This window comes from Myzus persicae, unplaced genomic scaffold, assembly GCF_001856785.1.
Source record: "Myzus persicae strain clone G006 unplaced genomic scaffold, MPER_G0061.0, whole genome shotgun sequence".
Taxonomy (NCBI): Eukaryota; Metazoa; Arthropoda; class Insecta; order Hemiptera; family Aphididae; genus Myzus; species Myzus persicae.
This window is the reverse complement of record NW_019103547.1, coordinates 163,064-190,190: the sequence shown is the minus strand read 5'-3', so window position 1 is coordinate 190,190 and position 27,127 is coordinate 163,064. Positions and strand designations below refer to the sequence as shown.

Here is a 27,127-nt window from a genome sequence, read left to right as displayed (position 1 = left end):
TGAGTATATTTTATTACATAAACCTCAACTATATACTTTAGCCTTTACCTTTAAGCTCTAATATAATAGATATTACTCAATTTTAATTTTATATGGAATAGCTTTATTATATGACAAATTAATATACAAATTACTATACTTGAATCATAATAAGTAATTTGGTACTATAAAAAAGGCTAACCCAACTTAATTTTTTTATTACATTTATTTTAAAAGTATTTTATTATTTGTTTTATACTTGGCGACTATAGGCAAAAACATTATTATTATTATCTTTTTACCTAATTTCTTAATAACATGAAATAACTTTAATTTAGTCATTTTTCCGGTTAGCAGGGAAAAGTTATAAACCTCTTTTCAATATATATTATAATAGTTATGAGTCCATTAAAATTTCAGGGAGGAAGGGGGTGGCTAATATTATTAACAACAACATAAACAGGAGCTTTGATTTCATATACAACTTAAAAGTCGTTTGTGTTTATTTTTGGGAGGGAGTAGCTAATGGGATATCTGGAGGCGCTTCTCCTTCAAGATTTCCACCCATTGATTTAAACAAGATAGTATAATATTATAATGTATAGCAAATGATGAAATAAACATTTGATGAATACTTTGAGTACCAACAGTTAATAGTTTATGAATAACAACAAAATAAGAAAATTGTATGAGATTTTATTAATTTGCAGGTAAATATCTAATAACTTTTACATTTCTAACTTCAATAGCTTTTAAAAATTAATTTGATTTTAATTAAACTTTTTTTTTTTTTTATCAACATTTTAATCTCAGACTCATATATTTTTTTTTGTGATTTTACCCTCAATTTTATTTTTAATTTCCAAGAACAACAACTTATGAGAAACATTATAATTACATTTTCAAGTTTTTTGATAAACATTTTTCATCAACAATTATTGAAAAAAAAACTAATAAAAATCGAAATGTTCTTATGCGTAAAATAATTAATAAGTAGCCAAAAAAAAAGTTGCAATATATTGGGAATTGTATGATGCATAGAAATATTGCTGATATTACTAATATAAACATTTAATACAAATGTCATGTATCTACGAATAACACTAAAAGACAAAATGGAAAATTTCAATAAGCATAATGTATGTTTAAATTGAGTGCAATGGCTTGAGTGTCTTGAGAGAAGAAACCGTCCAGTGAAGTTACTTTGGCTTGAGTTAACATTATTTGGGTATTTAAGTATTCATATTATGTTTATCTTCTAAGGTTCCGGGGCCATTGTTATTTTAAGTCTCCTGGGAGTATTTCCTGGGAAGGTGATGGATAGTAGCTTTTTAATATGAGGATTGGTGTGATTTTGAAGGCGATTCCTAATTTTTTTGTAATGCAGCTTTCCTGTATCAGTGACTAGGAATGTGAAGATCTGTATGGTGAGTGTGGTTTGAAATATACAGAGGAGCATTGGTTATGAGTTGGAGGATTTCTCATTGGAAAACTTGTATTTTTTGTATATTTGATATTTTCGCTGTGCCCCAGAGTTGAATACCGTAGAGCCTATTTAGGCTTAAGAAGAAAATTATGGATATGAATTTTCGTTTTGAGGGAAAGTTTTGAGAATTTACTGAGAATAGGTCTGAGAGAGTTGAGTCGTCTGTTTAGTTTTAATTTTTGTTGTATTTATGTGTTTAGCCCATGTTATACATTTGTTGAATGTTAGATCTAGGTCCTAACTTGGTTGTGTCGGAGTATGGTACTGATTTGTTGTTTGTATGCACCGGAGTAGATTGTCTACTTGTCTGTGATGGAGAGCAAATGTGGTGTGCATAGATTTGTTTTCATTAACTTTGACCCGCCAGAGGGAGTACTAGTATGATAGGTCATTCAGGTGGCTTTGAAGAGTAGATGAGACTAAGTCAGGATCGGCGTGGGTGGCGTATTCTTTAGTCGTCGGCATATTCAGAAACTCATATTTGAGTATTCGGATTGGTGGGTTGGTCTGCTGAGTATAGATTAAAAAGAGTTGGTGACAGGACTGCACCTTGAGGTACGCCTGCGAGTATTGGGGATATATTATAGTGTTCAGTTCCTGGCCTGACAAGGACGTGGCGTTAATTAAGGTATGATTTTAAAAAAAAAGGTAATATAAAGGAGGTACGAATGATTTTAGTTTGAAAAGAAGTCTGGGGTGCCAGACCTTGTCAAAGGCCTGTACAACATCGAACAATACTGCAAAAGTCTCTTTTCCAGAGAACAAGCAATGGTATCGGTCTGTGGCTAGTCGATGTATTTGGTAGATGGTTGAGTGATGTTCTTTAAATCCAAATCGTGTATCAGGAATTAGTTTCTTTTCCTTGATGATTGGGTACATTCTGTTTAGCATTATTTTTTCTAAGAGTCTTGCAAAAAAGGTAGTAAACTAATCGGTCTGTGTGAGGAAGGGTTATATTTTTGTTTGGTTTAGGGAAGAGAATAATTGTGGCAAGTTTCCTTTGAATCGGGAAGTATGAAATTCATAGTTTAGCGTTAAAGATATGGGTGATATACTGATATGTTTATATAGCTTTAATGGGATGTCTGCGTGCTATTTCAGCAGTTATCAAATTATGTCCAGTTGATTTACCTAATGAAACTTTTTTATGAATGATTTTACCAAATTAGGAGTGAATGGTTTGGGCGGTAATGTCATTGGGGGTGGGCTATCTAGAAAATTGAGTATTTCGTTTTCTATGGTAGGAATGGTGGGGCATTGTCTGTGTGCTTCAGCTTCCTCTTTGTCGCTTATAGCGAAACTGCCGTCAGGTTTTATAATTGGAAATTACATTGCTTTGATTTTTAAGATTTTTCTGGTGGTTTTCCTCAGAGAGCTATATTTTCCGGATAGGAGGGCAGTTTGTTTGGCGAAATCTTCTGACCGTCGTTTGGCCATTTGTTTTTTAAAGTAATGTGCATAACTGCATAAGTTATTATAATTATTAGTTTTATCGATGGGATGTTTTGTTCTCTGCCAGGTTGCTCTGGCCCGACGTTTTTGACCAATAAGAGATCTTAAATAGGCAGGTGAAGAGAGATTATTTTGATTGTAATTATCAATTATTTTTGGTTTGCAAGAGGACCAGGCTGCATTCTGTTTTGTTGAAATTAGATGTTGTACTGATTCCTCTAGTTCCTTTTGGGGGTTTTAAACTAACGTTCAGGTTAATGTCGTTAGGAAGTATCGATTGACATTTTTCCCAGTTAATTATTTCATTGATTAATGATGGATTCATTAATCTTTTTGGAGGAGAGGTGTCGAGGGTGAGAAGTACTGGTGAATGGTCTGAGTGAGGGTTTGTTAGATTATTTATAATGGTGTTAAATCGGTTCGGTATTTTAGAGACGAATATGTCAAGGATATCTGGTCGCTTTCTAGGTGATGTTGGCCAATGTGTGGGGTCTTGGGGTGAGATGATTAAGTAGTTTTAGGCAGTAATAACTTGTCTGAGAGAGTTACCTCTGGGTGAGTTTGAATGACATCCCCATTGGGTATGTTTGGCACTGGGGTCGCCACCGACTATAAAGTTATTACCAAGAGAGCTGAAAAACTCCTCTAAGAGTGTTACTCCTCTAAGAGTATTGGAGAAATGATTTGGTTGGGAGGAAAGTATGCTGCAGTGATAAAGATAGAAAAATAGTCAAGGGTAATGTGGATGGTGAAAGATTGTATGTGGGGTTCACTTAGTTGAGAAACGTTATGAAAGAGAATTGCAGATCTAATAATTATCGCAGCTTCTCCGTGTGCGGTACCGTCAGGGTGGTTTGATCTGAGTATTGTGTAATCAAGAATGTGTATTTTTATTCTTTTAGTGAGGTGTATTTAAGATATTATAACTATATCTATTCGTTATCATGAAGTACAAGTTAGAGATCGGCTATATGATTGTGAATACCGTTGGCATTCCAAAGGAGTATGAGCAATGATTTGGAGGTGGGGTATTATTTGTCATTTTGGGCTGCAAGTTTGGCGAGGACTGTTATAAGAAGGGAGAGCAATGGATTTATGAATTTGGAAGTCACTGATAAATTTAGATAATAAGGTACCTGTGTCTAAATGATTGCTGTTGTCGGATTTAGGAGGTTGTTGGTTTAAGGTTACATTTGCATATGTTCTATTTTGTGAGGACGAGGGGTTGAATTCCGCCGAAGAAGCCTTAACTGTGGTTTTTGTATTGAATCGATTGTTAATTGAAGTTGGTTAGATGGTTCTTGAGTTTGATGCTGCTTGTGGATTTGGCATCCTTTATAGTTTGCAGGGTGTTCGCCCTGGAATAGCGCGCATTGAGCTGGAATATTTCGAAGCTTTTGACATACTGAGCTGATGTGATGTTTGGCACATCGAACGCATCTTGGTTAATATGCACTGTAGGTTTTTGTGTGGCCGTACTCCTGACAATTCGAACATTGTACAAGATCACATTTTTATATTGTTCTTTGATTTCAACCTTGGAATGGGGTATGTGGCTTATATTGAACACATCTTTATTTAACTCTGAAGGTTCAAGGCCAACAAAGAATATAGGTAGATTTGGTTGGCTGTATTGATTAAAATCGCTTCGTGGATAAGACATTATTTCTCGTAAAAAGTAAAGGACAAAAACAATTGTTATTGTGTGTTATCCCTAAGGGCTAAGAGATAGACAAATACCATCGCGTACATTTTTGTAGACGCTTTTAAGGTGTACTACTGTACTATACTGTAGTTCCTATGTTATTATATGTTTTTTTCTGCCATACTATCTATCATGAATTCATAACTCGTAAAATCATAATATAGGTAACGAGTACGAATATATGAGTAATTTATTCTCAAATCTTATTTTTTTTTTCGTAGTTCAAAAGCAAGTTGGTATTTAAAAATAGAATTATTTAATTCTAAGAAAAATACCCTCGGGTATATTTATGCGATTTTTGTTTAATTTTCACAAATTGGAATGCTCTAATTTTATTCTTTGGTTGTGTTCAAAAAACAGCTGTAACTCTGTAAGGATAATGAAGTGTCCTGGTTTTTTAAAAACTAAGAAAGATCTAAAAGTACATAGGGACAGATAAACAGCGCGAAACGACTTTGTTTTGTACTATATAGTGGTAGCATTTATACTATTTTGTGATAGTGAAATGGTGACAGTGATGATATATTATGTACAAGCATTTTATTTTTATACAATATTACAAACACACTAAAATACAAAGCACAACTGTAGAACTGTACAAAAAAAAGTTTTTCGGTAAATTTTTCACTAAACTTTTTTTTTTCGATAACCCACTTGCCCACAGTCCTCCCCCCTGGAGCCATCTTTGCAAATAGACTCATTTTTCTTCCAGAAAATATGCTGTTGAAGAAAATCTAAGGAACTGTCTGTCATCCCTTCAATTTGAGGAAGTCTTAAAAAACAAAGAATTGTAAAATTATACTCATTGTTCTGCCAGGATCTAAAATATTAATAAGTTTGTGATAAAAAAATTTAAAAATGAATGTTAATAGTAAAATAAAATAATGAAAATTATTATACTTAAAAGTCCTTACGAATAGTGAATACTATTATGTAATGACAATAAAATAAATAAAAATGTAGCCTTAATACCCAATGACGTACCTACAATTTTTAACTTCAAATGTCAATAAAAATTTTGCATTTTTCTGATTTTCTGGTTTCAATCGGAACTACGGTTTATGACTTTATGAGAAACATTGTAATAAAGTATCAAGCTTTACCTATAAGAATTGATATTAATAACTTTTTATCAACAAAGAAAAATGTAAAGCTTCAAACACTTATAGAAAATTCGTGTCTAAGTATACTCGATATTTTTTAATTTAGTGAATAATGAATATGACGATTTTTTTTTTAAATTTCAAGCTTCTTAAAGGGGTATAAAAAGTGTTATCAGCACTTCGCAACGCAAAACCATGGTACATAACTTTGGAAGTTTACTTTACATGATTCATACCACGGACTAAGATATCAGTTGCTTATCAGTTATCTATTCTATATCTTAACCTCAGTTTGTTATCAGATTAAAACACATGCTGAATCAAATATTATATTTTTCAAATAAATCTATTTGTTTGTTTTGGTTTTTTACAATTAATATATGTTATGAATTATATTTTACAAGTTGTTTTTTTTTTGATTTTGCACAATAATTTGAAATCTTATCCTCAATATAATTATTAATTATTTATATGCGTTGGAATGTAATATAATTCTATTGTTTTTTTTTTAATCATGTATAGGTTATTTATGTTTCGGTCTCAAATAAAAAATGGTTTTCCTCAAATAGTTTTAATTGACAAGCCTCATTTGCTGAAAATAGCTAATTTTTCTAATATTCCAGGTAAGATTTATTTAATTATTATAAATATGTTATTATAATTATGTTATTTTATACTACCTATATAGAAAGTATTCAAACTAAAACTTTAAAGACCAAACAATTCAAAAGAAACGTTAAACGATTTTCAGAAGTAGTACAAGTTTAGTATTTATAATAATGTATTTATTAGAACTTCATAAAAATTTTATCTTCACTTAAAATTTGTAATACCTATAGTTCTTAGGTTGGTTAGAAGATAAAAATAATATTTGGTAAAGGATTATAAAATAAAAATAAAAAATATTTATTTATAAAACACATTGTGTATGTACACAAAATTCCACAAAATTTCTTAGCTTAATTTTAGTTTTTAATTACTTTTATTAGATTCCAAGGTTCTTTATCGTCACTGTAAATTTAATAATTGTACTAACTTTAATTCATGCTTAATTAAATTATATTTTTTCTTATATTTTCATAAGGGCAGATTGCTTGAAATTATTAATCAATTGATGTTTCTTCTCAGAGTTATTTAAAAGACAAAATAATTGGGTGTATTTTCTGTACCTATTTTTAAACAATACACTTCTTTCACAATACCTCTGTCGTACCTACTTTATTCTTGTAAATATGTATGCGGCTTTTGTTTATTTTCAAAATACTAAAAGTAGCTATTTAATATAAAATTGCAACTGTTGTTTACTTGTTATTCAATTTAAGATTTAATACAATAATATTTTATTTAAAATTTCGAAGAAGTTTTAAACATTTTATTTTATTTTTTTGTTTCAAGTTACCAATAGTGTCACCAGCCAATCTAAAGTAAAAGTTAAACATTTAAAACCAAACCAAGTGCAAAAAATGGTTGCTTGTAAAAAACCATTGGCTATGTTTCCTAAGACAGCAAAAACAAATGATTGTCCAGATAAACTTTCCATAAAAACTATATCTAACATTAAAAAAAATAGCCTTAAAGAAGAGCTGCTAGATGATATAGATGAAATGAATGAAGATCAAATTAGTTTGCTGAAAGATACTGAATTTTTACAAACAATAACAATGACAGAGAATGACATTGAAAATAAATTTGCCTTGGACCATCTAAAAGGAGAACAAGAAGACATATATAATAGTATTGAGTTACCAAAAAGCAAAGATAAATTGTAAGAACCGTTATTATTATTTTTATGTCATGTATTTTATAAAAAAATGTTAATTTTTTTATGTTAAAGATCAAAAAGAGAACGTAATCGAAATATTGCTGCAAAAAATAAACTTGAGATAAAAGAAGCTATTAAGCAGCTCAATATTAAAGGCCGCGAAAAAAGTCTTAATCAAACACTTCTAGCATATATAGATTTATGTGTAAATTAAATATATATATATATATTATAATATATAAGAAATGAAAATATAATACCACATGTTCACAAAAACAAGGGTGTACCCTGTTTTTATCACTCATTACCCTGTTATTATTTTTCAATTTTTTTTGTGGGACATTCAACTAAACTACTGGATCTTCAATTTCTGTCACTTACAATTTTTTTTAACTCTTTTATTTTGTGCATGTGCAACACAACTTCATTTTTGTTAAATGGTTACACAAGTTAGAGTTACGTATAATTAAAGTAATATGTAATTATAATAAAAAAAAAAGTGTATCTAGTTTTATTTTTTATTTTATTTTGATTGTACGTATTCGATTCTTCTACAGTTCTACACACTTTGATAACATGAAATTAATCAATTAAATTATTAATGAATAATAATAAAATAAAATACTTATTCATAATTAGTAATTTATTTATTACTTTAATAGTTTAATCATAACAAGTTTGACTGTATCATGTTGTAAAGAAAGAGGAAATACGTACTGTTCCAATTTAAAAAAAATTAAGTTCTGTTGCGCATGTGCAAAAAAATAAACGAGTTAAAAAAAATTAAGTTATAGACATTTATGATCCATTATTCTAGTTGAATATCCCTCAAACAAAATTGAAAATTATTTTTAGGGTAATGAGTGATAAAGTGTATCCTGTTTCCGTGAACACACAGTATATAATATATTATCAATACCTTAATTTCTTAACTTATTGAATTGTTTTTAGGTATGTTGTGGATTTCTTAATAGAGGGTTGGCAGCTTTAAATCATTATTGTTACAAAAGCGTTTCAAATAAGGTGTCTCTAAAAATAACTGATATTCGAATATTTACTTGTTTAATGCATGGTTTTGCCAGCAAGGTAAATATTAAGTTGTATATTCAATATTATTCATAAATGTATATTAACAAAAATATAATTTGATGATTTGTAATATACTTAAGGTTATTATTTAAATATTTGATTACACACTATATAAATTAATTAATTAACTTATATCTGAGTCTAGGTCTGAGTCTAAATTGATTATTGATGATAATTTACTGTAGTATTATTATTTTTTAAATTTTAGTTAGTGTATTTTTTAAATGTTTTAAATACTACCTGTTTAAAAAAACAAGAAATTTATATTTAGGAGTGCAAACATAATTATTTGGCAATCCAAACTATCCAATATTACTATTAAATCCATTCCATTCCAAAATATTGTTAAGATAAATAAAATAATACATTTTTTTAATCAAAAATCTATTTTAAAATATTATTTCCAGGGAAACTATGAAAAATTAAAGGAAATTTGGTCATTATTAGAACTATCACAAACAAAACCAAATATTCAAGCATATGCAGCTGCATTTGAATGTTTGGTTAATTAAAAAGAACCATGCTCATTTGATATATTACAAGAATTATCCAAACAATTTTTGTCTGATGTAAGGCATCTCAAATGTAGATATTTAAATACTATATTTTATGAATTTATTTTGTCTGTTTTAGGGGTTTTCATTTAATAATTTATTTGAAAATTGTACCTACATTGGAAGTCAACGAGAACAAGTTTTAAAAGCTGTACAATTATTAGATCCTTCATTTGAACCACATTTCAGTATTGAAAATATTTACTATTCTTGCCCACTTTTAGATCATTTAAATTCACAAAAAGTAAAAATATAACTGAAATTAATTTTGGTTTGAAGTCATATTTATATAATATGTATTATTTAATCTTTAGTCTACATTTAAATGTCCTGCTGAAGGTCTTCTCGACGAAAAAAATATTCTTGAATGTGCTCGGAAACAACTTGAATCAGAAATGTCTACTATTGTAAAAGTACAGTCGGTTGACAATAATCCTACGCCATCTCAAAAAGTTTTGGATTATGTAAGGATTTAAATATATTATCTATAGTAGTATGTTCTGTTTAAAATCAAAATGCTATTCTATGATAAATATTGATAAGATTTTCAAAAAACTAAAAAAATTAAGTTAGATACATATCTATTTAATGACAAACCCTTTATTTTGGAGTCTTTTTGTGGCTTGTACACTGTTTTATAGTCATAGCTCAAAAATACTAGATTATTGCAATAGTACTCCCTCTATATCATTTTATCATGTTAAGGAATTAAAATGACAACGTAAGGAGGCAACCTATATTTAAGACATGAAACGTACCATTTTGCGGCCATTTGATTTTCTATGATAACAATACAGGCTGTATGCAATAAACTTGTGTGTTTAAGCTATGATGAAAATGGTTGTTGAGTTTAGATTAAGTATTCTGCTTAATTTTTGGAAATCCTAACAAATTATATTTCATAGAATTTTATTTTTCATATTCCAGGATATATGCAGCAATTTTAGGGTTACTGTGTTCTATACCAAATAAATTTTTCTCCTTTTTAAACATGGTGTGTAACAATAACAAAAAATATTTATGATATTTTAATCATGTTCTGTTTTTTTATAAAACTGTTTTTTTTTCACCATTATCTATTAATCACTATATTATATACAATTTTATACTCAAAATACAAAAATATAATTTCTGCCAATTGTTTTCCCTTCAAAATACCTGGATTTAAAATAAAACTAAAAATAGTGGTGTGGTATCAGTAGAACATTTCTAAAATTACATATGTGTTTAATTTATCAATAATTTATTATTTAAATTTTAGTAGAGATTAAATTATTACAAATAATTTCTTGTTGCCAATAGCTTGCATCCTTTTAAATTTTTAATAACCCATGTATTAAATATATATTTGTAATTAAATATGCTTATAGAGAAATAAATTAGAAGATTTACAAGAAAAATGGAAAGAAACTATAAGGAATGCTATTGCACGTGAATTGGAAAGCATACGTGCTCAGCATAACTGTTTAAAATCATATCGAAATGTAAATATATATCCTTATTTGAGAGTTTTAAACACAGAGCAATATGTTGATATAATTATACAAGAAGTGCGGAAGCTAGCTGAAGGGTCTGAAACATTTAGTCCAACAGTAAATTTACTATATCGAAATTTGGCTAATCAAGTTAGATTAAGGTATTATATTGTTATTAAGTATAAAAATGTAAAAAGTTAAACCTTAATCATGTTTTACTCACAAATTAGGTACCAAATAAAATACAAAAAGAATACAAAAATTTTAGAAAAGATCAAAGCAGTTTATAGCGATTATTGCTTATGGTATATAAATAGTGAAAAATATGATAGTCAAAATACGAGACAACAATGGCAACAATTAGTATACAAATACAAAGCAAATGGAGCAGATATTGTAAGTTGTGCTTGTTTTGGATTTTTGTATATAATCAATATGTATCTAAAAAAAGATAAATAATTATATTTTAGTGTTGAAACAGTTAACTCTCTAGTATTATTTTTAATTAAATTAGAAGATAAGACATATACAGGAATATTTAACATTAACTTAATACCTTACAAAATACATTTGATTCTACTACAGTTAGAGGGATTATGAGAGAGAGCAAGTCAGTGGCAAACAAAATATTTGATACTCTGTGCACCTACAATGAGAAAAATTAGACCTTGGAGAAGTTTCTAGATTTTAGATGTTATGGGGGTTCCTCCCTCTTGAAAAGCAGGGTAAATTGGGAAAGGATTTTTTGTTCTTGAAAGTTTAAAATATTATGCTAATATTCTATATTCAAAACCTCAATATTTTCTCTTAATATTCCATTAAAAACTGGTAAAGTATGCATTTTTATGGTCTTTAAAATAATGGATATGATATGATATATTACATTATTATAACACATAAATGCCTAATGAATTATAATTAATAACCCGCCAATGATAAAGAATTCACCAATTTTCCTGACTATTGTGTATAGTGGTTGAGTTTGGTTCAGAAACAGACTATTTTTCAAGGGTAACATAGTCGTAAAAATGTAGGAATCATTGTAAAATCAAAACATCCATTCTTCCGCTTTGAATATACATGTATAAATTAATTTACACAACGATTTAGGACAAATAGTGTAATTAATTTCTAATTTTGATTAATACTACTATAGCTTTTACATTCTATTACTGTTTTTATTAGGAACAAGATGACAAACAATGGCCTTCTACTGTATTAAACAGCGTTGGGAAATTTTTGTACAATATTATTATTAAAGATATAAAAATTGATGTTAATATCATGAAAGACAATATAGAAGAAGAGTAAATTAAAGTTTATTATTGAAATTTTCATCTTTAATTACTTTAAATTAATTAATTTAATTTCTAGGCATTTATTACCAGCATTTTATACAGTTTTTCGTGGACAATGTCAGCATGTAAAACAAGAAATTAAACCACATCCTGTATTGTCAAAACTTTATCAGTTATCTGAACCTAATGATTTAATATTTGATGTTACTATGATCCCTATGTTGAGTCCACCAGTTCCTTGGACTTCAATCAGTTCTGGAGGATATATTGCTGCTAAAGCAGATCTAATTAGGTAAACAAGCTCATCAAATTTAGTAATATACATTTATGTAACTTAATATAATACTATAACAATAGAAATATTTTACATTTAATTATAGTCATAATTTATATCATGTAAGTTAAGGAACTAAACCAGATTGGTTTATAATTTTAAAAAAGTTATTTTTTTTTTAACAACTTGTTACGATTATAATATTATAATTAATTAGGTTTTGCTTGTAGCTTATACAAGGTATTCCATAGAATAAAATATATTTAATTTAACTAGTAAAGTGTGACTATTAGGCATTTAAATAACTGTAAATTATTTGAGACACAAATTTTGGAACTTTTTGTTTAAAACGTAATACAGTAGGTATTTAAATTATTGCTTAGGTTACCTCAACAAGCTATTTTACAGTGGCATAGACTTGAGCAAACACCAAAACAGGAACTTTATCCAGCTTTAGATGCACTGAATCAGTTGGCCTCTATACCCTGGACTATCAATAAACCAGTAATATATTTATAAATAGTCAATAGGCAATAATTATATTACATATTAAGATATAATAATAAATTACTAATTGTTTTATTAGGTTTTAGATGTAGTTCTTCAAGTATTTCGTTCAGGTGGTTCTTCAAAATTAGATATTCCAAAGCCTATATCTGCCTTCCCATCTCCACAACCAATATTACAGAGTATGAGTAAAGATGAACGTTCCAGATTGTATAAAGAGCGTGCCATATTAAAAAGACAAAAAGCTGAAATGTTTAGTTTGTGGTGTGATGCTTTATATCGGCTGTCATTAGCAAATCACGTAAATACTTGTATTTTTTAAAAATTTATTTAATAATAATTGTACAACATTTTCAGTTTTGTGGTAAAACATTTTGGTTGCCTCATAATATGGATTTTCGAGGTCGAGTATATCCATGTCCTCCTCACTTAAACCATCTTGGCTCTGACATGGCCAGATCACTGTTGTGCTTTGCTAAAGGTGAACCACTTGGGTCTAATGGTCTAAACTGGTTGAAAGTAAGTTTTGAAAATGCATTAATTTACAGTGTTTGGAAGGAACAAATTCCTTTTTATACAAAAAGAACTGGAAACGATTAAAATGTCTTTTTTTTACGAAAAAATAATGGACTTTTTTGTTCCTTTTGTATTTCAATTTACACTGATATGTAAATAATTTAAATTAAAATATATATTTTTCTTAGTATGTGTATACCCGGTATATTGGTAATCGTTATTAAATATCATTGTTAATTAAAACATATGGTCACTATGTTTATTTTGTTGCATCTACAGAGAATATGATGAACATTGAATAGTAAAATTATTTATGATGCTGGTTGGGACTTGGGAGCAGAGCCAGATAAATATAAGTGGCTCTAGGCTATCCTGATTTTGGGGGTCTTAAGTTTACGTAATTAAATTATATACGTACCTATTTGTTTATTGATATTTAGTAGTTGAACGAGAAAACAATGTTACTCAGATAGTATGTTTACAATGTTGACGTTACATAATTAATTGTTAAACAATATACTTCATTTAACTATTAAAACATAACATATAATTTAATAATTCAAAAATTACAAATATGTAATAGGTATACAAATAAAAGTTTATTTTAATTATTGTGTCTGTATGTACTCGAGGTAAAAGTTTCCAAAACATCATCAAAGAAAATTTTTTTTAGATACCTAATTTTCAATAAACTTAATAATTGTTAAATTACTTCCACTTAATAGTTTCATTTTCACGTTGTATCTCATTTCTTTTATTAGTCTTCATAACTTTTGTACCTAATTCTATAGAATCTCTGTTAGAAATTATAAAAATAAACTACTTACACATAAATATAAGCATAATGTATTATTGTGTGTAACTTAACAACATGACTATTGTATTTTTTTTAGTCTTATTAATAATTGTTCAAACAATTTTTCGGGGACCCTAGGCTATCTCTCTTAACCCTCTGCTTTATTCTGGCTCTGCTTGGGTGTACCATTAGTGAATAGGTATATTTCAATTTGATGGTAACGCAATATGCTAATGTTTTAAATTATGGATGGCAAGATTGAAAGTAAACTGTAAACGCACCTTAAGGAATTAGCATAAATTATTTTTACCTATTTTTTTGTTTTATTTGAATATATTAAGTTCAATGATGATTTACCATATTTTTTTAGATTCATTGTGTTAATTTAACTGGACTGAAAAAAAGGAATTCTGTTAAAGAAAGGCTTCAATATGCAGAAGAGATACTTCCAGAAATATTAAATTCTGCCCATAACCCTTTAGGAGTATGTAATATGGAAATCATTTTTTAGTTAAAAAATTAAAAATAGTTTGCCTTATTATTATTTTGATTAATTTTATTAAGGGAAATATGTGGTGGGCTGAATCTGAGAATCCTTGGCAAACTTTAGCGTGCTGTATTGAGATATCCCAAGCTCTACAAGTCGAAAATCCAGAAAACTTTATTTCTCATTTTCCTGTTCATCAAGATGGATCATGTAATGGTTTGCAACATTATGCTGCATTAGGTAAAGATTTTGCAGGAGCAGTGAGTGTTAACTTAACTCCCTCTGATGTACCACAAGATGTGTATAGTTGTGTTGCAGCTATGGTAAAAACATTGAAATTGAATATAAAATAAATTATATTATACTATTTTAATTCACTAGGTTGAAAGAGAACGCTCAAAAGACGCTGCAAATGATGTTGTAATTGCAAAATATTTAGACGGATTTGTTAGACGTAAAGTAATTAAACAGACTGTAATGACAACAGTTTATGGTGTAACTAGATTTGGTGCTCGTTTACAAATTGCTAAACAATTAAAAGGTATTTCTCAAATATAGATTTCTTTATGAATACTATAAAATATAATTTCTAAATATTTGTTTGAAAGATATTGATTCATTTCCTAAAGACAAAGTTTGGTCAGCTTCTACTTATTTAGTGGCAAAAACTTTTGAAAGTTTAAGAGAAATGTTCACTTCTACAAAAGAGATACAAGTAAAGTATAATTATTATAAATAGTTATGATTTTAATTTAGGATTTATACAGAAAGCCCCAGCCTATTAACCCTAGCTGCTTTTCTGGATTTAACCTACTCAATTTTTTTAAACCAATATTGAATTCAGGCTAATATAAAATGTCTATAGCTCTAAACGCATCAAATTATTTAAAGAATCATATCATGTATAAAAATGCTATAATAAATATTTAATGACAATTTCAAGTAAATATGGTAGTTGTCTTTGAATTATGTCAAACTAAAAAAATTAATTTTGTTGTAAGCGGATTTTAATTAAATTTCCATTTTTCCCAATTATTATGAAAAGTACTTTAAATTGTTTACTTATGACCCCCTAAAGCAGTAGTTCTTGACTGGTATATCGCCACATACTAATGTACAAGATTTACTGTGATATGTGTCTCCAAGATAATTATTCATATTCTACGGTTATTATGGTATTATGACATAAATGTAAAATCACTGATAACACAAACAATTGTGAAGATTCTCAATCTACGTATAGGTTTGTAACGGTCATTTTTTAAAAATCCATTAACTGTATTAAGTGGGCCTCCATTTTAATGGAATTAAAGTATTAGTGTGCCGTGATAAATAAAAGGTTGAGATGCACTGCCCTTAAGTACCAACTATAGATCACATTCTTAGAAACCTGCTGAAGTTGAAAATCCACATTATTTTCTCCTATAAAAATTATTGTAGCCCTTCAGACACTAAAAAATGATACACATTTAAAAAATCATTACATTCATTATGGTTTTTACTTATATGTTTCAGTAATTTATGATTTAAATTTACAACAAATACCTATTTAATTAAATTTTTCTAAATTTAAACTTTTATATTATTTTAGGATTGGTTTACAGAATGTGCACGTGTAATATCACAATCATGTGGTCAAAGTGTGGAGTGGATAACACCTTTAGGATTACCAGTAGTCCAACCATACAATCGTAGAAATAAATCACACGATTACACCAAGAAATCTAGTGTTAAAATAGGAGAACATTTTATATTAGATATGTATGAGTTAGTATCAGATTAATCAATATTAAAAATGATAATATAGAATACAAGTGGTATTGAAACTTAATTTTCTTCAAGATTTACTATTTATAAATTTATATTTAACGGTGATGTATAATTTTTAGTCGTCCAAATGTGATGAAACAAAAGAATGCTTTTCCTCCAAATTTTATCCACTCGTTGGATTCTACTCATATGATGTTAACGTCTCTTCACTGTGAACGAGCAGGTATCACATATGTATCAGTACATGACTGTTTCTGGACACATCCTAATTCTGTTGAGATTATGGGAAAAGTAATGTTATAAACAAATATATAATTTCAATGAAAAGGTTATTTATGTATAATAATATTTTTAGATTTGTAGAGAACAATTTGTAGCACTACATAATGAACCAATTCTAGAAAATTTATCTAATTTTATGATTAAAAAATATGAACTTCCTAATTAGTAAGTATAATAATAAAATCGAGAATAAAATTGAATTAATATTATTTGTAACATTATTTTTTTCCAGTGATATTACGAATGATACTCAAGATATGTTAAATGTTTTTCAACAGTTACCTAAAAAAGGAGATTTTAAACTTAATAATGTACTAGACTCTGTTTATTTTTTCAGTTGAAACGTTTTAGTTTATTGTGATATGAGTTTTTATTTACTTTGTTTTCTAGTCTTAAAAATATATTTGTATTTTTTCAAAAGATTGGAGTTTATTATTTTTTGTTTATATATTAGATTTTTTATAGTTATCTGATAAACACTATCAGGTGAGTGCTCTTGTATCTTCTTTATATAAAAAATAATATGTATACAGAGGAACTGATTCAGTTAAAAATTGTATGTTTTTTTTCTGATTAAGAAAAATTGAAAAATTATTACACTCACATATTATGTCAAAATTATATGTGTCAATAATATTATGTAAGCTTATCTAAAGTATGATCAAATAAAGTAATGTTTGATATACACATTTCTTGAAAATATATATTTAGCTTAATATTTTATGCAAACTAACTATTGATTTAACAATATTACTAAACTTTGACCAGTGTGCTTTATATATGATGTACCCATAAATGATATTGATATTTTGTTTTGAATATTAAAGAACACTGGGTGGACTGACATTTGGTAGCTCTGACATCCTGTATTCTACAATGACAAACTGAAAAGTAATGTTACTGTTAAATGTTCAAGGTTCCTCATAAGTTTGTTTATACCTATAACAAAACAAAAACATTTTTACTGGAAAAACATTGATTTTTTACAATTATTGAATTTTTCCAACATTGGATATTCACCCATAAATGAACTATTTCACCATCATCAATTTATTATATTGAATTGTAATTCAAAATCAAAAATGTTTAGATACTTAGTAGTTCATATTGGAACCAAAAAATCTAAATTATATATAAGCACAATTTTTTTTTCATAAATATTTTTAAAATTTAATATTTGGAGTTTTCACAAATGTGTGATTTCCCCCTCATGTATATAACCTGCCAACTGTCTGTAAATTATTTATATTACTTATTACACAAAATGTGTAGATTGTAACTTTTCAAAATAAAGTCAAATATTAAAAAAAAAAAAAATTCTAAGTTTGTATTTGGATTAAAATAGATAATTTATTTAACAAGGAATAACTTATTTAAATATAACTTGTTATATTGTTGTAGTTTAAAAATATTATTTGAGGAGACTTGGAATTTTTATATTGTATATTTTTTGTATATTATTATAGGTACACACAATGACATTTTCAAATAAAATGTTTTCGGCAAAAATTAATTCAACCTACTACTATATTACTAATGGTTACTTTAATAGCAATAGTCAATAATATCATAAAATATATTTAGTAATATAGGCAAACAAATAATCTTCAATCTGCATAAGGAATTATTTCTTGTCTGCAATGATTAATCATTGAATTTATATTTATTACATCCATTACAGTGACCCTCTCGGCACTTAATTACCTACTGAACATCAGATTCTGAGTGGAGCAATAAATTTATTAATTTTACAATGATATTTAAAAAAAAAAATTATTTGTGTAGGTAGAACCCCAGTACACGGCAAGTAGTCAAAATATGCCTTCATTTTTTACTTCAGTATCATTTCTGCGGAAAAGATATACTAGTTGGTACTATGGAGAGGTCAATATTAAAATTCAAAGTAGTTTTCAAAAACGTTAGGTAAAACAAAAAAACATAAAAGAAATCCGGTAATTTTTAAGAGTTGGAGTTTTTTTTGGAGCAGCGGTAACTAAAACAAATAATCGCAGATATCTACTTGAAATGTTCACCAAATGTGTACCTATATATATATTGTAAATTTGTAACACGTTTACACACCTCTGGCCTCTCACTAGACACCTACAGACTACGGAACAGCCAAGTGGTACCCACTTCCACATCTTATTTTCTATACTATAGAATCTATTGACATTTCAAGTTCAAATTTTAATGAAATTGGACACATAAACAAAACATGACGATTTTAGTAATTTTAGTGAAATTCAAAAACTATTAATCGTAGGCTGGATATATACTCGTATATTATTGTTTACTAAACTAAATTAAATCTTAAAGAGTTAAAAATATTTTGATATATTTCAGCTATTTATGCTACGAACATATTCACACCCTACGTATGTCAAATGCCGATACGGACTTAAACTTATAAGCACAGACATGCACAAACCTCTCGCCAAAATTTTTGGTAACACATTCCATGGTTAATTATTGTATTTTTTAAAGATAATTTATAAATATCAGTCATGGTTCAAAACTTCAAAATATAAGATTGCCTATAGTTTATAGGTATTTGCAATTGAATACGGGAATACCTACTAAATATAGTAGGTACATAAGGAGCAAAAAAGCTGCCAATTCTGCATCCACGCCCTTCGCTCATTCACACGAATGTATGATAATAAACTAATAATGGGCAGCACTGGTGGCAGGTAGGTAATTAATAGTTATACACATACAATCTCTCTTAAATTTATTTCATTATTAAAGATTAATTTTTAAAAATCCTAATAATAACTATAATAATACAATATTTATTATTAGTATAATATTTGTGATTTGTGATTGTCAAAAAATAGTTCAACCCACTGTATTACTATTGTTCTATAGTATTATTGATATTGCATTATTGCCTTACCTAATATAAATACTAGTTGTAGTATAAATAATATTAGGTACATTCAATAAAATGTAGGCTGATAGTCTCGTTCAGAAACATATTTCATATGCAATGATTTATTATTTAATTCATATTTAACAAATCCATCACAGACCACAGTGACCTACTTAATGACGAGATACCTACAAGCCCGGATTAAGGCCTCAGGGGACCGGGAGCCAATACATGATTGTGTCGTTGTGGACCCCTAGGTATCGATAAAAATAATTCCTTAAGATAATAAAAAAAATATTTAAAATAATTTTAAAAATTTTAATTTAATAAGATAAAAAAAAAATATATATATTATTTGTTATTATAATATATAGAAATAAAATTAAGTTACTAGGTATCTTATGTAAAATCTTTTTTCTGCTTTTTAATTATGTAGCAAACGCATATAATGTTTTATCAAAGCTTAAATTGTGTACCTATATATATAGAGTATCATTTTCTGTAGGCAAAATCATTAATGATGTCGAATTATCTTGTGTTTGTGAAGATCTATTTTTATTTGTAATTCTGACCAATTTCGTAAATACTCTTTCTGCTGTACAACCAGGTATAGCAATAGTAATAATAAAATCGACCTATTCTTAGAACAATCAGAATGTTGGGGAAAATATTAATAATATTACATTCAGTCATTCATTCAAACATCAGAGTACATTACTTCCATTAAATTTAGATGCCATGCCCATGAGTCTCCACATGTACTACTACTGGTACTACCTATAGTCGGGTGAGTGGTGACAGACATTAGTCAAAAAAATATTCATGTATAGGTTCTATTAAAAGTACAAAATAACCACTCAATGTAATTTTAAACTGAGAAAATTATGGGATCTTTACATGGGTGGGCCCCCCTTGGCTCCTCCCATAATTCGAGATGGGTACCTACACTATACACCTACCTACTATGTAGACGAGTGACTTGCTGAAATACTGACTTCTCTGGTTTTCATCTTATACCTACTATTTACAGGACTCTGGTAGCCAGGACCAGCTCATCAGTAATTCCCATCCCTTACAAGTGCTGTGTTAACAATTAATATACTGTATAGACGTATAATAATTAATGGGTACCTACTTAACTCAACCTATAGGCTATAAGTACCAACAAATTTACCATGACTTTGAAGTCTAAACTGAGAGACTTGGCTACAGAATGGGTATAGACATTTAGTTATGGCTTTTTGAGATGATATTAAAAGGAAAAAAAAAACAAAAATGATGTACATACTCATTTAAATTTAATATTTTATACTCATATATTATTATTCATTACTTAATTGCATTATTATTCGAAGTACCATTAATTTGCAAGAGGTTATTAAATGTTATTTATTTAAATATTTATTATTTATAGATTATATTTTTATAATACAATATTATCCGTTTATATTGTAATTGTTGTGCTATAATGTTAAAAAAATAGATTATTTAATCTTTTATAGGTATGAAGAAACCGATTTCGTAGTACCTACCTATACTAGCATGGGCAAATGGATTAGTCATCAGAAGTAATTAGTCATTACTCATTAGGATAAAAATAAATAAAAATGTTTAGGGACTGTAAGAACGGTAAGTCTGAAAATAAATATTTATAATTTGTCATCTGTGATGCGTATGGCGTATTTACAGCCTATCAAAGCATGATGACATATTGCCTACCTACATATCTGCGGTCAATCCGATTACCTTTGAGCCCCATAGTTATTACTTTATTAGTTAGTACATAAATGATGTTTGCAACATAAGCTTTTCTAAAATGTTATAATCTGAAAATTGCGTGTACCTACATTGGCTACATCTCGTGTATACACTTTGAATTGGTTATTGGATAATAATTAATAAGTCACAAGAAAATATTTTTTTTCACTGAAGCATAAATTGACAATATGGAAATACATTTTCAGGGAAATATGTTTCTGAACATAACTGCCTATTCATTGATCTACAAAATACAATTCAGAAAAAAATATTTTTCGAGATTGTACGTTCTAACCATTGACTAATGGTTCTAACCAATTATTTTCCAACAATTTCGTGATCGTATTTAATTGAAAAGTATTTTGTCGCAAATCGGAATAGTATAGTTAATTTCAGAAAAGTATTTTGTTGGAAATATGTAAATTGTATACCGTAACCACTAACCGGCGTAACAAACTAAAATACTTTTCAACAGAATTATTATTCAGTAGGTACATTATTACAGTTCCAAATTCCAATAGCTCCATCAACATGTTTCCAACATAATATATTCTATAAGCATACATTTCAAACGGATTAGGATTTCAACGAAAAATGAATAAATAAAAATATAATTCCAACAGCATGTCAGCATGTATTTCCGACGTCGACGTGGAGTTTTTCCATGACAATACGGTTGTAGGCAAATAATTTTCCAAGTTTTTATTTACCCTCAGTAAGACACAAGGTACCCACTGGCCACTACCCATAACTCTATAAGACTAATACGTAAGAAGTTTTGGTAATTTATTAACTACCCTTATCGTTTATACTTATTAAATATATATAATGTTCTTAGATTCTGAGCGGAGCGATGAATGTATTGATTACACAATGATGTACCTATGTTTCTTTATTTCTTTCTTTTTTTTTTTTTTGAGTCTGTCATCATGGTTTGGAGCAATAAAAGTGCTTCGATTTTCTTCAACAGCAAACTTTTCTAGTAGGAAAGTGAATCTGGTTAGTGGTTGGTGCATTCGGGAGATGAAAATCTAAAATTCCCAATAGTTTTCAAAAAGTATTTTTATGAGCGTTTGAAGTTGAAATGAACATTAAATTGAAACATTGGATACCTATTCACTCGATTTTTCATGTAGCGATGTTCTTTATATTGTTGTAATTCAAAAACGAATTACTGTAAATACTTGAAAATGTTTATTTCATCAGGAATGAAAATTTAAAACAAGGTCTCACTTAAGAAGTTTTTTCAGTAACTAAAAAACCTAAAAAATATATAAATACAGTCATTTTAAGTTCAAATTTGGACAAAATTACATTTTAACGCAGTGAATAACGTTTGTTATTTTGTTGTAATTCGGTTCCCGAACAGCCCAATTTCACATAAGTATCTACATTTAATATTTTTCCAGCATCACTGATACTGATAATTTAAGAATAATATTAATTCAACTTACTAGTTACTGGCACCATATTAATAATAAGTAATAATATTAGTATATTACAAAATATCCTACACTGACACACCGACACACCGTCTTCTCTCAGAATCGTTTTTCGTATACAATATCATATCATTGAATTCAAATTTAATACCATCTATTACAGCGAACTTCTAGACACCTAATGCACAGCAGACATCCATTTCCACGCTTTTTACTATTGAAATATAAAAAAAGGTTAATTTAAATAAATATAATTTTTCTTTTCTTTTAATTCAAGATTTTAAGCCATTTATGGACAACTTATGTGAGAATCAGAGGGTGCGACTAAGAAAGACTGAACTGTAATCAATTTTTAAATGGTTTTGGTAAATGGTAATAGATAATAATTAATTAGGTATTTACTATTAACTATTCAAGTATCTTAATTCGTGGCTGCGAAAGTGTGAACAATATCGCATTGGTGATACTAATTCAATGGCACGTGCCAGGGATTAAGATATTAAACATAATAAAAATATCTAAAAATAAATGTCGTTGAAAATTTCCAGGCTATTACTCTAAATGATTATTTTTATTCTGAAATCTAAATCGTATGAAAATGATACATTTAACTATTGATTTTACTAACTTAAAGTCCAACAACGTTTAGGTATATCGTTAAAACCAATCACCGAAAAAAAGCCCACTGAAAAAAAATTGAATATAAGTATGAACACAATATTATGTATAGGTACATAATATATTGTGTCAAAAGTTATAATTTATAATTATAAGTTGTTTTATTTAGAGTCATTAGGTAATTCATGATATAACATAGAACATACAGTAAAAAAACATCAGTCTTATACTCTTATGTATATACATTTTTACAAAAATTACACAACTATAAAAATAATATAAAAATCAATACAAAACAAGCGGTAGTACACTAGTAGCATTGTTCTTTGCTAAAAATACTTATTAGTTATTATATACATTTGCAGGGTGATTCACCAAGCATGCTCACCTCCCATTGTTTCCTATAGTAATGAATTTATTCAAATTCTGATTTTTTGAAACTTTGAATGTATTCAAAGACCATATTTTCAAATTTTTGATTTTTTTCTACTTAAGGGGATTACATACCGACTGTTTTTAAGGAGTTGAAAATAGGCAATTTTTAGACAATCTGTATAGTACGTGCGTGCAAGGCGTGTATGTGTAGTAAACTAGTAAATAATCATTAGTGTGAGTGACTTCCCTGTACCGCGGCCCATCTATCGATCCACCACCGATTACCGACGTGCAGCGTGTTGCGTCTAATGTTATTTTTATTGTTCTTATCGATACGGGCGCTCTAATGATTATTTAAAACTGAATGTGCCGGTCTATTATCGTTATTAGTTATTACTTATTTTACTTTTACGTATTGTCATATTTGTCATATTAATTATCAATAATTAATATTTATATATTATTTATTATAATATTAAAAAACTCACAAATTAACGTAATTAATTATAATAAAATGAAATTAAAGTGAAAAAATAATAATATAAAATATAGAAATATTTTTTTGTCAAAGGTTCATTCTGTATTTCTGTACTTCACACTTCAAAGTATTTTAAACCTATTTTTACTTCTGTATCAAATCCATAAGGTTTTGATAAAAAAATTTTTTGGAACACTGAATTCTTCGTCTCCTATAATTTTATTAAAAATTATCATGAGATTATAATATATATATTTATATTTTGTTGTACAATTTACAATGCAAAATTATTATGTTTACATATTATTATGTATTTGTATTGACGATTTTTATAATAGAAATATTAATAATAATTTAAATATAAATACGAAAATGTATTTTGTTATTACTTATTTATAATAATTTGGTTTTAAATTATTTTAATTTATTGTTAAACTTTTTTTTTACGTTGTTCATTAATTTTACGTTCGATCTTTTTCCGTTTCGCTTCCAGTATATTGATTGGATTTCGAATAGGCATTGGTCTTGGGTGTCTTGGATCTACTAATTCCGGTAATATACAATTGGTATAAAAATCATTTAGTTTAGGAAACATTTTTGTCTGCCACAATTCATAAAGTATCATCTCTTTCAAATTTTTTCATACATATTGATTCCTTTTCTAGTCCAACAAGCTATAATTCCATATTTTCGCTTAGTAATGTGTAACTGACCATGAACTTGGTAGTAGTATTTGTGATTTCTATCCATGTCCGTAATTTCTTTATTTTTGTTAGTTTTCCAAAAATTAATTTTTTTTTGAATAATTGCTTCATCGGGATCTATATTTTCTGCCGAATGCGGACATTTTATCTCGACTAAAGTGTTTGCCCCAATTAATCCATCAGGAGTAGCTCCTAAGAAAACATCATTAGAATCAATAAATAATCCACAATCGTTAATTTTAATGTTTAATGCTAATTCTAAATCTCGTTTGGCTTGATATTCGTGTTCCCTACCATATTCCAAGGCCTTGGTATCGAGATTTGGAAAGTAGAGTAGACTTTTTAATACTCCTTCGCATCCAGTGTCCGGGCGTAATGCAATAATTCTTCCAAAGTTTGAGGCTGTCGATTATCTGACGGCGAGCTAGACAAGCGTTGCGCACTCGCATGCACATGTCACATTATGTCTAACAACGAATCTTTTTCATGGTGAAATATTGTAAATTATAGACCTAAACGAATTCCAACATAACTACTTGAGTTTTACACCGATAATAATTTTGAAAACAAATATTGTTTTGTTGTTCAATCAACTTTGAATCCTTCGAGCCTCATTTTTAATTAGTTATGCTTAAAAAGAAGAAACCTCACTTGAAATTTAGAAAAAAAATCTTGTATTCTTAAAAATTTAAATGAACCTAAATAGTTCAAAAAACATTTTTTTGATATTATGTTTCGAAGGATTCGAAATAGACTTCATAACAAATTCAAATATGTTTTCAAAATTATTATAGGATTAAAACTCAAGTTACTACGCTGGAACGCGTATAGGTCTATTTTACTCTAAAAAGCGATAGTGTGGAATCCCCTTAAGGAATGTCCTGTGGTGATACAAACTTCTGTTTTTCAAATGAGAGCCTCTCTTTTATTGGAAGCTAATTTGGATAATTTTTTTGAAAATTTGATGTACCACATTCAAAATTCAAATGAGTACTTTCTTAGTTATTAAAAAGTTTATATTATGGATAATAGCCTTTAAAACTGGTTTTGCATAAATATAAAACATACGTAAAATTGGATCTAGTGTTTATTATACTTGGGCCATTTTTAAAAATTATTAATATTGATAGATTAATATTAATGTCTTACATTTTGAAATCACCATTTCTTATAAGCCCATAACTATGGATATTTTATCCTTAGAATTCAAAGTTAAATAACTCGAAAACTATTCGTATGAATTTGGATTTTGATAAATACGTCAAAAATTTCATAAAAATTATCTACTGTATAATTTATAGTTTAATAGCGGTGTTTTCATTTGAAAAACAGAAGTTTGTATCTTCCCAGGACACTCATTAAGTAGTACAAAAAATATCAAAAATTTAAAAACATAGTCTTAAAGTATATTTACAAATTAAAAAAATCAGATTTTGAATAATTTGTATTATTGATTTAATAAATTTGAAGAAAAAAAAGAGGGTGAGCATGTCTGATGTATTACACTATTACACCTCACATTCAATTGTTTTTTGGACTTTTCCGACTACCCGTTTATACTAGTCACTGCCGTTTGTACTACATTTTTTAGGAAATGCCTTAAAAAATGATTTTATTTTCAAAATACGCGGGGAATTCGAGGTTGGTGATAACCAAGATTAGGATAACAGTTGTAATGAACTGTAGTAGTCTGGTGGGTGACTTGTATAGTCTGTTGTATATCAATACAATGAAATTAATAACTAATAAGATAAGTATTATGTAAAATCGATATCAAGCTTTGTGAATTTGCAGAGTTTTGAACATTTCTGCTTAAATATGCATTATATTATTCATAATTAATTCATGTACACAACTACACAATCATATTAAATACTTTTAATTTGATCGCCGCCTTTCTATAAAGTAGTGTCTACTGCACTGCTGTACAAACTATTTATTATTTTTTCCGAGACATCTAAAAGCGAAATAAAAATAAATTAAGGTGTTCATTGTTTAAGGTTTTTAATATTCATCTTATTTGTCAATAATAAATAATAATCGTCTGAAGCCCGTATTGATCGGAAACCATGGTCACTGATCAATCATGATTCGGTTCAGTCCTCGATATCATAATATTAATATAATGATATAAAATATTATACAATTTCACGTATTATTGCCATGTTAGTTATATTATGTGCATTGGACATTGAGCACGGCAACGACGGCGGTGACTTGAAATAATGAAATGTGAATGATGATTGTCGTTTGATGAATATTATATTATTTAATTATTACGTAACGTCAACGTGCCCGGTGCTCCCAAGATTACAATTCAGCGCCGCATTGTCGTATCTATG

At 28.1% G+C, this 27,127-nt stretch overlaps 1 protein-coding gene across 1 annotated transcript; it reads left to right on the top strand.

Annotated features, from left to right (window-relative positions):
* Positions 1-6,158: 6,158 nt before the first annotated feature.
* On the top strand, positions 6,159-16,955 carry LOC111034726 (DNA-directed RNA polymerase, mitochondrial). The gene is given in 23 exon segments (XM_022316061.1): positions 6,159-6,348; positions 6,414-6,488; positions 7,121-7,490; positions 7,560-7,692; positions 8,439-8,573; positions 8,984-9,145; positions 9,210-9,374; positions 9,445-9,594; positions 10,501-10,766; positions 10,836-11,001; positions 11,791-11,912; positions 11,980-12,195; positions 12,561-12,681; positions 12,764-12,985; positions 13,042-13,203; positions 14,367-14,480; positions 14,561-14,806; positions 14,865-15,024; positions 15,092-15,198; positions 16,075-16,250; positions 16,373-16,544; positions 16,609-16,700; positions 16,768-16,955. Coding segments are annotated over 23 exon segments (3,750 nt in total). The 5' UTR covers positions 6,159-6,239; the 3' UTR covers positions 16,877-16,955.
* Positions 16,956-27,127: the final 10,172 nt, after the last annotated feature.